The following is a 13,416-nucleotide window of genomic DNA, read 5'->3' as shown; positions in this document are numbered from 1 at the left end:
AGTTGCTTGCCTTGTATGTAAGTTGTATGTATGTATTCTTGAAAAAAACCAGTTACACGATAAGGGACAAAAAATAGGTTAGCTGCGTCTCTGTTTATCACATTAGTAACTTTATCTGTGCTCTCTTTTCAGTGTGAATGAGAAAGCAAACGTTCCTGTATCTACCTTTATTACTCTATCTACGGCAAAAATCAAAATCCAGTGCGAACAAATTATGGATCAAAATAGTTTGGCAATATTATTGGCATGGTCTGTGGTTTGCACGCAAATTCAACAAATTCAATGACAGCGTCATTTTGCGTTTTCTATTTGTCTTTTTTTATGTTAGCTTAATTTTTCAGTTTTTGTGAATGTTAAACAATTATTTCATCGTTTATGTATTTAAGAAGAGTTTTAAATAGTATAAGAGATTGCATTATTAAAATATATGATGATTTTGAAGCGTGGTTCTTATTTATAGGTTTGTATGATAATCCATCGATTTTTTATTTTTTACGCAAGTAAGTACAAGGTATTTTCTTGTAATATAGGTAATGATCTCAAAATACTACCATTCCCTTTACCATTTGTACCGTTATTGTTTATTAAATGTCACACGTTTTACGTAAGTTTTGTAATGCATTTATCATTAACTCTTTGTCCTGCTCCTGCCAGGGTAAAAAAAAAATTATTTAACCGAAATAATAAAAGCATGTTCAAAATCCTAAAACTATGACTATTTCATAAAATATATTTAAAAACGATACATAAGAATTATTTCATTTGATATGAATTAAAAACATATTATACAGTTTTACAAATTTTCTGTTTATGGTAAGTATATCTTTAATAAATTACTCTGAATTCCTATAATTATTCTAGTCATAGTAAGAAGTGCTAATTAATTCTGTCACTGCAGTGGAATAGTGATGTAAAATATTGTGATCAGTGAAGCAAAAAAATACTGAAGTGTTAAATGATTTAAGTCTCATTAAGTATGGAGCCGATTCTCTTGTACACAATCTCTAAACTAAAACTAAAATGACACATCTAAATCTATTGCTATCCCTGTCATAATGTGGCTTGTGGAAAAGGATAGTACTAGATTTAGACCTGTTAATTTAGTTAAGTTTAGAGATTGTGTACAAAGGAATCAGCTACATTGTGGCTAATTCCTTTGTACACAATCTCTAAACTAAACTAAAAAATCACGTCTAAATCTATTGCTATCCCTTTCATAATGTTGCTTGCGGAAAAGGAAAGCACTAGATTTAGACCTGTTAATTTAGTTTAGTTTAGAGATTGTGTACTAGAGAATCGGCCCCATTGTTGTTATAAGTTTTTTCTCTTTATAACTGGAATAAAACTTTCTTAACATATTCCTACAAAAAAATAAGCTGCATGCTATTGGTATATTTATTTATTGCTGTTGAGAGCAATTGCATCATGCTGATTTAATTCAGATTTTTATCTTATCCATACTAATATTAAATGCAAAAGTGTGTCTGTCTGTCTGCTAGTTTTTCAAGGCTCAACCATTCAACCGATTTTGACGAAATTTGGTACAGAGATAGCTTGCATCCTGGGGAAGGACATAGGTTACTTTTTATCCCGGAAAATCAAAGAGTTCCCCGGGATTTCAAAAACCTAAATCCATGCGAATGAAGTCGATGAATCATCATCTAGTTAAACATAATTTTTGTCTTATTTGTTTTAAATGTATAGACCATAGAGCAGAAACAAAGAGGAGATGTTGTATTAAGATTTCCCTATGAAATATCGAGTGACATTTTGCGGGGTGAGGGGTTGTGGAACGCCGCCCACTTCTCAATTTTCCATCTGCGGGTTAGTAGCAAAACTACTCGCTTAGCGACCTAACATCGATATATTGATGTCACTACATAGTTCAGCTATCTCACACTAGATGTCAATAAGTGTATTAATTACGTATAAAATTACTTACAAACGAAATGTGATACCATTCATAGCATCAGAACGTCTGTCTGAATAACTTTGACACGATAAAACACAACACTTCATCCTTTTGTTCTTAAAAACGCGAAAACACACCGATAATACGAGTCTCAATATATGTGAACCTGACGAACGCAGACAGCATACTAACTAAGGCCCCGCCCACAGTGATGACGTCAGGACCTAGTTGAAAATCACAGTGCACAGTTGCTTAGGCCAACTCCTCTTCGTTTCTGCTCTGTAGTATAGACAATCAATATATCAAGATGATCAATACATATATCAAGATTCAAGAAGTATTATATTTTTTCAGAAATCTTTTATCTTTTAATAATTGATGATGATTATATTTACTATATATAATCATCATCAATTTTATTTATATTTATAAATAGAGTTACAGTGTGGTTAATTACTTTGTGTACAATTTAAACTAAGTTTACTGCTATCCCTTTTATAATGCTAGCTGTAGAAAAGGATGGCACTAGACTTATGGTTGAATTTTTAACTAAACTTCATGCGCTGCCAGTTTTTTCAGAAAAATAAAGAGTTGGGACAAAAAGAGACTGATATGAATCACTTAGCATGATGAGAATCAATAGGTAGGATAAAATAAATATCATATGGCCTGGCTTCTTAATCTAGTGGTAAATTGACTCAGAAACCATGGGCCATGGGTTAGATTCTGCCCTGAACAAATATTTGTGTGATCGACATGGTTGATTTTCCTATCATATAAAAATTGTGTAAGCTCAGTCTAAAAAAAAGAAGTACACAGCTGTGCAGTGTCATTGAATGAGTAAACAATCCATAGAAATATATGTCGCTCGGAGCCATCACTAGGTACATTTTATAGCGTTGTGTGGTGGTTCAAGCAAATACACCCTAACTAGAGTGAGGAAACTCGGTTTTGAGACTAATTCGCATCTGTCAAATGGCTGGCTAGGGGTGACATGAAATCAAAGATACCTAGTTGTTTCATAGCCTACCTAATATCAAATGTTGGTGACATTTGATGTCTGCCACTGTAGATGAAACCTCGAGGTTTTGTACAAGTTTCCTTGCTGACGTGAACTGTGCCTTTACTTTAAATATGGTATCGTTATTCCATAATATATATTTGTGTACAACAGAAATTATCCACAATATGTCTAGAACTCCTAATTAAGATTTTCCATTTGATATTGCAACAGCGCGGTGGCGGGTTGCGAGCAGGGGGCGGGCTCGGGCGGGCGGCCCGGCGACACTATTCGGCGCGTCAAGGTGAAGATGTCGTCAGTGTCGGCGCAAGGCGTGGTGGAGCGCGCGTCGGCCGAGCTGTCGCGCCGCATCACGGGGCTGGGGCTGCGCGGCCGCAAGCGCTCGCCCGGCGTGGTGGAGCGCGTGGCACACGCGCTGTGCGGGCCCGCCGCCGCCGCCGCCGCGCCGCGCCTTCCACGCCGCCGCCGCCCCGCGCCGCGCCCGCTCCAGTGGAGCCAGTTTATACTCGAGGACAGATTCCTTGAAAAGTTTTTTCTTTATTTCAATGCGAATGAAAGAAAATCCTTGGCCCAAGTGTGCACAAAATGGCGTGACATCCTCTACTCCACGCCCCGGTGGTGGTCCGGCCTGGTTGCCGTGTTGGATTGTCGCGAGTTGCGCTCGGAGTCTGGCTGTTGCATGCAGAGATTTTACAATTCGGTGGTGAGAAGAGGAATACGCGGAATCATTTTAATATCTGCCACCGATGAAGATATTAATGAGTTTATAAAGCAATTCCCTGTATCTGCACATCATTTACATGCTATTGGTTTGAAAGGGTGCACAATAACAGATAGAGGATTGGAGGCAATATTGGATCATTTACAGGTTGGTTTTATTTTTATTTTTATAATTTAACTCTGTCATTGGAAACTACATTTTTATGCATTATTTTTAGGTTTTATTTGAACTAGAACTAACTGGCTGTAATGAAATAACGGAAGCTGGTTTGTGGGCATGTCTAACTCCTCGGATTGTCTCACTTACGCTTACTGACTGCATTAACATTGCTGATGAGGCTGTAAGTTAATTTTGTGTAATACATAAAAATGTTTGATGTTTCAAATGTAAAAATAATGGCTTTATTCAAACTGCAGGTGGGAGCGGTAGCGCAACTATTGCCGTCATTATACGAGTTTTCGTTGCAAGCATACCATGTGACGGATGCGGCTCTTGGCTACTTCTCGCCAAAACAAAGTGCATCACTCAGTATATTGAGGCTACATAGTTGCTGGGAATTAACTAACCATGGTGTTGTCAACATTGGTAAAAACTAATCTCATTCATTTTCATTGGCATGCTTATAATTCATCCATGCAGTCATTGTGCGATCTAGGTTTAGATATCAATTTTTTATGTTAATCTGAAACCCAACTTTTTATATTGGAAAACATTGAATTTTTCATATTCATTTATTCATATTTATTCATGTACAATATTATGTTAGATGCTTATATATATCTAACATTGACATGAGGCTCTGTCAGGGCCCAAACTCGAGCCCTTTCTGTGCTCAGAAACATAATTCAATAGATTGAGAAAGATGCAAACAAGAGCAATTATACAATAACTGCACCAAACATCACAGTGCACTCGCTGCCGAACCTGACTGTGCTGTCGCTGAGCGGCTGCAGCAAAGTGACGGACGAGGGCGTGGAACTGTTGGCCGAGAACCTGCCGCGCCTGCGCAGCCTCGACCTGAGCTGGTGCCCGCGCGTCACCGACAACGCGCTCGAGTACATCGCCTGCGACCTCAACCAGCTCGAGGAGCTCACGCTGGACCGGTGAGTAATATTGCGGACTACATGTGCAGAAGATCTATTTGACCATATCTCATCATGGTGAGCCTGTGGATGTTCACTGTAGGCCTAATGAGCGCCAGACACATAGTCCTCAGCCTTCCTCATCCAGCCTTTTCACGTAGCCCTCTATAATAATATTATATATCATCATTCCATCGCATCGCATCGCAATATGCTTAGTTGTAGGCAGATCGAGTATGCCTGAAGTTATAGTACGCTACAGGTCGAGATGCTATCGGGGAGAGATTGCCCCGCACACCCGCACAGCCCCCACACTAACCCGGACAAGCGCGGGTGACGTGCGGGTGTGCGGGGCATCCTCCCGCCTCATACCCCGATTGCCGTCTCAACCTGTCGCGGACTATACCTATTATTTGATGGAATAATACACTAAATTCGCAGTAAACAATTAAATTGTCATCTCAATTTAATTTCATTAATAATTTATAGGTGCGTTCATATAACGGACATAGGCGTGGGCTACATCAGCACGATGCAGTCTCTGGTGGCGCTGTTCCTGCGCTGGTGCTCGCAGGTGCGCGACTTCGGCGTGCAGCATTTGTGTGGCATGAGGTCTCTACAGCTACTATCTTTGGCAGGTAAAGGTGCGGTACAGACAGTCCTGCGCTGCCTATGTCAGTACCATACAGTCTGATCATTGTTTGATCATTTTACAACTACTACCAGTTGAAAGGATTTGAAAGACTTGTTTTTTTTTTCTTCAAATGAATTTAATTACCTGATTAAAAAATAGTCTTGCATTACAATGTACATTATAAAATTATACAAGCGATTTGCAAGACTTATATTGTTCTTGAGTGAATTTAATTTAATTAAATAATAAAATAGTAATCTTCCCTATCGTTCAAGGGTGCCCCCTGCTGACATCAGGCGGGCTGTCGAGTCTGATCCAACTCCGGCAACTCCGGGAGCTGGAGCTCACGAACTGCCCCGGCGCGTCCCCGGAGCTCTTCGACTATCTGCACGAGCACCTACCGCGATGCCTCATCATAGAGTAAGGTACTGCATGTGACTGACACAATGTCTGTCTGTCAACAGTAGACTGTCAACTACTCATGTTATGAGCCTCCGAGACGGTCAAGCAGCCTGACGTCAAGCACTAAATTTTTGCTTGAGCCAAGCATTTTGACCATTTTCAATGTTTGCTTGATACTTGAGTCAAGCATTCATGTGCTTGACATCCGGACATTGTTCGAAATATGAGAAAAGCCGTTTACTTGATTGATCAAGCTGCTTGATGCTACCGTCAAGCAGCTTGATGCAATGCGACCGTAAACTACGTGCTTGACGTTAAGTCGCTTGACCGTCTCGGAAGTCCTTAAAACGTGCCACGCAGGTTTTTGAGCCTTGAATGTAAAAACCTGCCAGCATATAAAATAAGGTGATATCAGACGGCTCATTCGGGTGATTGTTTCATTTTGTTGTCATTCCATGTTCACATGATACAATATGAACGTTCATCTGCTCTTTTTCTCGAATATATCGTCGAAGATTGTGTGCCTCGGAATTTGTTTGATTTGTTATCAAAAAGAAGCCAAGGAACTAAAAAAAAAACCGGCCAAGTGCGAGTAAGGTTCGCGCAACGAGGGTTCCGTACCACAGTCGTATTTTTTCGACATTTTGCACGATAATTCAAAAACTATGATGCATAAAAATAAATAAAAATCTGTTTTAGAATCCACAGATTAAGACCTTTCTTATGATACCCCACTTGATATAGTTATCGTAATTTGAAAATTGTTTTTTTTTTTGCGTGATGTAACTACAAATTCACGTATTTCATATTTTTCCCCGAATGTCTGCTATAAGACCTACCTACCTACCAAATTTTATAATTATAGGTCAACGGGAAGTACCCTGTAGGTTTCTTGACAGACCGACAGACAGATAGACAGACAGACAACAAAGTGAACATATAAGGGTTACGTTTTTCCTTTTGAGGTACCGAACCCTAAAAAGAATGAATGAATGAATGAAAGCTTTTCATGCCGATTTTGATGAGATTTTTACAGAGTTAGCTTTCATAGGACGGACATAGGCTTTTATACCGGAAAATCAAAGAGTTTCCATGGGATTTAAAAAAAACCGAAATCCACGCGGACGAAGTCGCGGGCATCATCTAGTTCACATATAAATACTGAAATACAAAATCGTTGGATCAACTAACTAATGAATGCCTACATTACTTTTGATTAACTTTGTGATCAAACGTTTCATATCGAGTGGAGGATCATATGAAAGACAGAAATGGACACAAAATTATCCGTCTGATATGACGCAGTAAGTCGTGCTGTTACTCGTGGCGATCGGAGTCTTCCGTTTCATTTATAGACGTGCACAGTTGCACACTACTCAGTCGCAGTATCATTTTCAGACTGCATGCTGCTGGCAGATGATTTGTCAAGCAACGTTTCCACCATGATTGTTGTATATAGATGTGAAAGAATTATTTTAGGGTCTCCAAACTTATTTCTACATTTTTAGTTCATTTTATTTTGTCTATTTTATTGCAGTGATTGTGATTGATTCTTTTGTATACAATCTCTACTAAATTAAACTAAAATGAAAAGTCTAAATCTATTGCTACCCCTGTCATACTCCCTACAAAAGGATTTAATTTAGTTTAGAAATTGTGTAAAACTGAATTAATCACATAGTTTATTTCAAAATAGGCAATATAACAGTTAAAATCACTTTGCTACAATATGAGCTGCGTTTGTGGCTGTGATGCGATGCCTTCACTCTTCAGCGTATCAATCACATCTGAGAACCCTTGAACGCAAATACTGGTACCGACTGGTACTGGTACGCGACAGGACGAAATGGCAATCGGGGTGGGAACGCCCTGCACACCCGCACAACTTCAGCGCAGTAACGTGCGCATGTGCGGGCGTCCGCCCGCCTCAAATCCGCCATCTCGACCTGTCGCGGATTATACGTGTAAATACAAAACCAGTCATAGGTCGGAATCGATATTGGGATCCTGTATTTAAGAGATATTTGGAGACGCCTATTTGATATTGCAAACCAAGACGTACAATTTGTGTAAAATATTAATATGCAATAGAGCAGTTTGTAAATACATAGTAAATATATTATGTTGAGCAGTCAATTTATAATGTTTGTGCATTTAGCAGCTGCAGTATATTGTATACTCTTTACTGGAGCCTGGAATTTATGCTCTTCAAGAAAACATACAAGTTACTTACTGTACCTTATATTTAAATCCAATTGAATATTAGCATTGAACAGACTTAAGTATTATTTTATTCCAATTCCAAATAGCTATTTTATTGGATTTATAAATGTGATTAGATTATTATGAAAAATATTTAATAATAAAATGGGTGTTGCTGTACAATTAGAATTGGTTTGTGGAATTAGAATTTATTTATTAGTAATTAATTTTCCATTATATTAATATATGTTATGGTTGTGTCCTATTTACAGTACCCAGCAGGAAATATTGTACATCGACCTTTAGAAAGAGATAGCGGTTTCCTCGAGCGTTCTCTGTCGTTGAGACCGACAAAACGTCACAGGTATGAGTGACAGAGTCAACGCTCTACGAAACAGAAATCTCTTTCTAAAGATCGACGTACAAAATTTCCTGCCGGCTACTGTACATATTACTGGGAAAAAATTAAAATTTCTGTACATAAGTAACCTACGTATGTTAATTTTTTTAAATGAAATAATTGAATGTGGAAAAATTAAAATAAGGAGTTAAAATATTTTATCTTCCATCACCATTCACAAATAAAGTAACCAGAAAAATTCACAATCCCTAAATAATATAATTGCTCAAATTTTTATGTGAAGTTGTAAGAAATAATAGTATATGTAAATATATCCTTACACAGTTATATTATCACTTTAAAATATTAGTAATCTCCTGTTTATACTGGTTTCAAGAGATTTATATGAATACAAATCTTTCATGATGATGATGTAAATGATATTATTATAATAACCAATGAATTTATAGTAAAAAAAACCTATTTATTATGATTTTCTATATTGTGTATTTTGTGACCTTAAATAACACAAAATTATTATAGTGATAAACTTCCTACTTCCTACTACCTTGATGGTTTCAACTTTTAAAAGAAACAGTGCATTTCGCTCGTTTATTTATAAGATTATAATAATTTACGCAATATTTTACTCAAGCTCTGATATTTTTCTTCTTATTTTTGCAAAGTGTAAGAATTAATGCTTGATCCATTTTTTCCACTGATCTCTGCTAATACGAGTACACTGGACCTCCGATTGGCGACATGTTTTTGAAGCAAATTGATTTTGGCGTTGATAGCAACAGTGAGTGTCATGCATAGAGATAGTATACAGTCATGTGACTATACTAGGAACAAAATGTTAGTGATGAGACATCTGTCAACCGTGTCAACACGAAAACCATTCGACAGTGTCAATTTTAATTCCCGGTATTCACGGTGGAACGATTTGAGATTTTTTTTGTGACACTTCTTCCAGTGTACTTGTATATTATGGTTATTTCAGTGGTATTATCTTAATGTAGAACAAAATGTTTCAAAAAAATAATAGAAGTCTATTTAAGCTATCTAGTCCAATGATGTGTGTAGATTCTGAGCGATTCTTATTAAAATTAAAGTTTGTACACATTTTAATATAAAGAGAGCTGCATTGCATAGTTATGAAAATGTAATCCTATTCAACTGGCTTTAAAATATGCTTAATACAACATAAAAGTTCACGTAAATAGACAATTTGCTTTATAGGTATACTATTCTTTACTGCTACTGATTTATTATGAATTATTCTAGTCAATTTTTTGGTACATTTATAATTTATTGATATGTATTGTGTATGTTTTGTAATATTTAATTTTTTATATGAATTATTATTATGGGCCTAATCAAATGCTAACAAGCAGAGCCTGACATCTCACATTAACTTCACTCACAACATACAAATGTAACAATGTAAGGTCTCTTTGCGTGTTCTATCGCCTTTATAACAGGTAGTGTTCTGTTCTCTGCTCTCCTATTTCTACAACCGCACTGTACGCTTCCGTAAGTAATTTCACCTTTACCACCTGGCTGCCAGATGTGCTTGACCACCCGTTGTGCCACATCATTTTAAAATGCACATTCAAACTGGGAACTAACTGCGTTCGGCGGTGTTCCTACTAGATTTCCACCTGGCGTTATTCAAGAAGCGGATAAATTCCGGAGCGGTTCCTCTGGTGCTCAAATGTTCATGGTCGGCGGTAATTACTTAACATCAGGTAGGGTTGGGTTGCCACCAGCCACTCCTTGATTTACGGGTTACCAGCATCAGGTGACTCGTTTCCTCGTTTGTTCGTTTTTTTTTTTAATATGACGAAATCGTGCGTGAAGTTAGTAAAAGGCGCGAAAGCCCGCCTGTTAGCATTTGAATATAATGTTTATTGTGGAAAAGTAATTAAATTTAAGGCATTCACGTCATGTAGTTACAAAAATAAATTGTAATAATTACGTCAATATTCATAGGTAATTACTAATATCAAGTAAGTAGAGTAGACTGTTACAATACAAAACTTTATGTTCTGCTAATTTCTAGTTTAGTTATATTATGTATAATTTTATATTTCTTAATGATGTACTTAACAAAAGGTCAGTCACAATTTTATATCAATGCCCCCAGTAAAAAAGAACAGAACAACTCAAATTTGATAATTTTCGGGGAAGCAGAAAACAACTTTTCAACGATATTATATAGTATTTATTTTTATGATTTCAACTGTGAAATCGTTAAAAGTATAATATTTAGCTGTACCTGAAGTGTGGTATTTGATTCGTTCCCTTTATCACTGGAGGCACTGATATTTCCTGTTTCTTTTGGTGTCATAGTTTGAAATAAGCATTACCTACCTTCTATTCAACCTATTTATTTTATTGGTTTTTCGACATACTAACACTTTTCGACACAAACTTCTTTAGATTTATCTGGACTTTGGTCACGTGTTCTCTCTGTAATTACTTGCATTTTATTGTTACTATATACCGTCCGAAAATTGTCTGGATGTGCAGTGTGCGTGTGATTGAAATAAAGTATGTATAACTGATATTGAAATATTGGTGAAACCAATTTCCAGTATTTTTAGTCAATTTGATTTAATACCGCTAAAATATTTTTTCACGTTTCGTGCGTAGCGTAGCGCGGCTATGTTGTTGTATTAGTGAGAACTACCTGATTTACTCGCGGTAGACCACACGGCGGCCGGCGCTGCGTGCTAGATCGCCAGCCCGCCGCGTTGCAGGGGAAAGTGCGGGCTGGGCCGCTGCAACACCGCTCCTCTCCATGTACAGAATAACCGCAAGATGCGCCGCGCAACGTCCCGCGCCGCCCTGAAGCTGGACTTTCGAGTCGAGCATCAGGGTCAGTGGTGTCGCGACTAAGCGCCAGAATAATGTACTATGCGCATAGTACTAATTTGCCGCGACTCGACCGGAAAGTTCATCTTGAACGAGGGCTTAGCGTGTAGACTGAATACGTACATTATGCGTACAAAATGACCACTCGCGCGCCATTTTAAATTTACGTGTCAATTGTCATGTCTAAAGTACGCTTGTTTAAAGGTGAACCATACTTTTGACATGACAGTTGACCCATTTTAGTTCAAATGGTGCGTGAAAAGTTTTTAGTTTTTTCTTCAAATACTACACCATAATTACCCTGTGGCAGCTGTGTAGATTTTAAAGAGATTTTTAGATCTAGAGTTTGAAGAGTCAATCGTATGGTAGACTGTTAGTTCGATGATCGAACAACCCGGAAATCCAAATTTTTCAAAACAAAAACCGACTTCAATAACTACAAACACTAAAAAGTAAAAAATAATTTAATTTATTACCCAATAGTATATAATGTAGTTCTATAGTAATATTTTTGGAGCCGGTGCCAATTAGCAGCACGAACCGTCTATCTACTCTTCATATTGTTTTGTGACTCCACATTGGCACCGACTCTAAAAAATATTACTATAGAACTACAATAACTCTGGTATAGTCGACTTTATTGTACGAGAAAACAGCCTAATTTAGTATGATAAAGTAAATGAATGAAATTTGCGGTTTTATTCGAATTTGCGAACTAGGGGTCGATTGTTTCTTTATTCGATTGTTAAAATTAGTAGTATCAAACCATTTGATTGTTGGAACTAGTAACAATCGCCCATCAGTAATATTATATTTTAATGTAGGTATGTAGTGAACACCCACCTCTTATAGATCTTCACGTAAACAACGTATAATGCAGTCTTTTTTTTTACTGTAAAATTATTTCCATTAGATTGATGTTAGATGCCTACATCAAATGCTGAAAAAGAAAGTAATTGAAATGAAATGTAGTGTATTATTATAATAATAGATCTAATGTTGTTGAACAAATGTGACTTATCCGTTTATCTTAATGGTTGTAATGAAAACAATAAAGCAATATATGATTATTATGATTTTAGTTTATTTGAGTTAATTATAATATGTTCGAAATTATCGAATTATTATTTGCATAATTGAATTATTTTACACAATAAATGGTAAATTATTTACCATATTCGCCTTTCATATAAATGTTTCACCAAATTGGTGCGCGTTTTAAATACCTACTGTAATTATATTTTTATAAATGTACAAGGATATAAATGTATAGAATTGATTACGCTTCAACTAACTTTTTGTCGACTTTGTAAAATAATGTTCCTTTTTGAATATGTGTATTATTAGAATTTATGTAAAGTAAGATGCACTTTTTAGATTATATTAGAGTTTGTTGTGTGAATTTTGTGTTATATTTACTTTTTTAATGTCGAATTTCAAAAAGACCCCTTATTTGTACAATAAATACCAAGTGAGAAGTTATAGTGCAATATAGATGTACTGTTTTATGCAGAGTTTTGTTTTGGTAACACGTAGTACCTACCTACATCCTGACTCCGCGAATCGCAACTGTGTTATCTATTGACATTTGAAAATACAACGCGATAGTTCTTCGCACGATCAGAATTAAGTAAACACATTTTTCACATTTTGCAATTCACGACAGCTAATTATTAGCTGCCGTGAAATGCATACTGACTGAAAATAGGGCTGTATGTATACAGTCGGTCATATTATATCGTATAGCCATTATCTGTGCGTTCCGGCTTCCACTGTTCGTTATCAAAGGGGTTAGCTCTGGGTTACGACTTTCGAAGTGGTGGCGAAAGCCGCAGAAAATAATTTCCTATAGTTGTGTGATTTCGACAAGAAATTTGTGACGATGACCTCTTCCCACGTACACAACATTACTGAAAATCCTAGCAATCCTAGGCGCAGCGACTTTAAAGCATTCCTTTCTTCAATTCCTTCTAAATCTTTTTTTTTATAATTTTAAGTTATAAAATCTTTATATTATAAAAAATCTGTCTTGTCTTAGTTCCTGCAAAAAGTGTTTTTGAGTTGAAATAGTTTTGATCTAGGGATAATCAATACTTATAATATTAAATAAACACACTGCTTGTCGCACTGGCGCACTGTTGTTGCTGGCGCACTGTTGTTTGTTGTTGCTGGCCGGATTTTGGCCTGGCGCACTGCAAAGCGCCTTCATAATGTAGCAGGAC

At 36.8% G+C, this 13,416-nt stretch overlaps 1 protein-coding gene across 3 annotated transcripts; it reads left to right on the top strand.

Annotated features, from left to right (window-relative positions):
* The first annotated feature begins 287 nt into the window (after window positions 1-287).
* Window positions 288-12,706, top strand: LOC117988238 (F-box/LRR-repeat protein 16). Of its 3 annotated transcripts, none has more exons than XM_069503192.1 (7): window positions 288-500; window positions 3,147-3,801; window positions 3,872-3,994; window positions 4,071-4,239; window positions 4,562-4,757; window positions 5,226-5,374; window positions 5,646-12,706. In XM_069503192.1, exons 1-7 carry the CDS (start codon window positions 376-378, stop codon window positions 5,792-5,794), a joined length of 1,566 nt encoding a protein of 521 aa, XP_069359293.1. In that variant the 5' UTR covers window positions 288-375; the 3' UTR covers window positions 5,795-12,706. The 3 variants fall into 3 exon arrangements, with proteins under 3 accessions (XP_069359293.1, XP_069359294.1, XP_069359295.1); XM_069503193.1 differs by having other exon boundaries at window positions 323-460; XM_069503194.1 differs by having other exon boundaries at window positions 361-813.
* Window positions 12,707-13,416: the final 710 nt, after the last annotated feature.

Source organism: Maniola hyperantus, chromosome 14 (genome assembly GCF_902806685.2).
Source record: "Maniola hyperantus chromosome 14, iAphHyp1.2, whole genome shotgun sequence".
Classification (NCBI taxonomy): Eukaryota; Metazoa; Arthropoda; class Insecta; order Lepidoptera; family Nymphalidae; genus Maniola; species Maniola hyperantus.
Note: the sequence above shows the minus strand (reverse complement) of the source record. Positions and strands in the feature narration are given on the sequence as shown.

What these genes read in the sequence shown, in the direction of transcription:
- LOC117988238 (XM_069503192.1), top strand. Translation starts at nt 376, where the DNA reads ATGTATTTAAGAAGAGTTTTAAATAGTATAAGAGATTGCATTATTAAA. An exon ending in TTAACATTGCTGATGAGGCT is followed by an intron (nt 3,995 to 4,070) that starts GTAAGTTAATTT and finishes TTCAAACTGCAG; the next exon opens with GTGGGAGCGGTAGCGCAACT. An exon ending in CCATGGTGTTGTCAACATTG is followed by an intron (nt 4,240 to 4,561) that starts GTAAAAACTAAT and finishes CAAACATCACAG; the next exon opens with TGCACTCGCTGCCGAACCTG.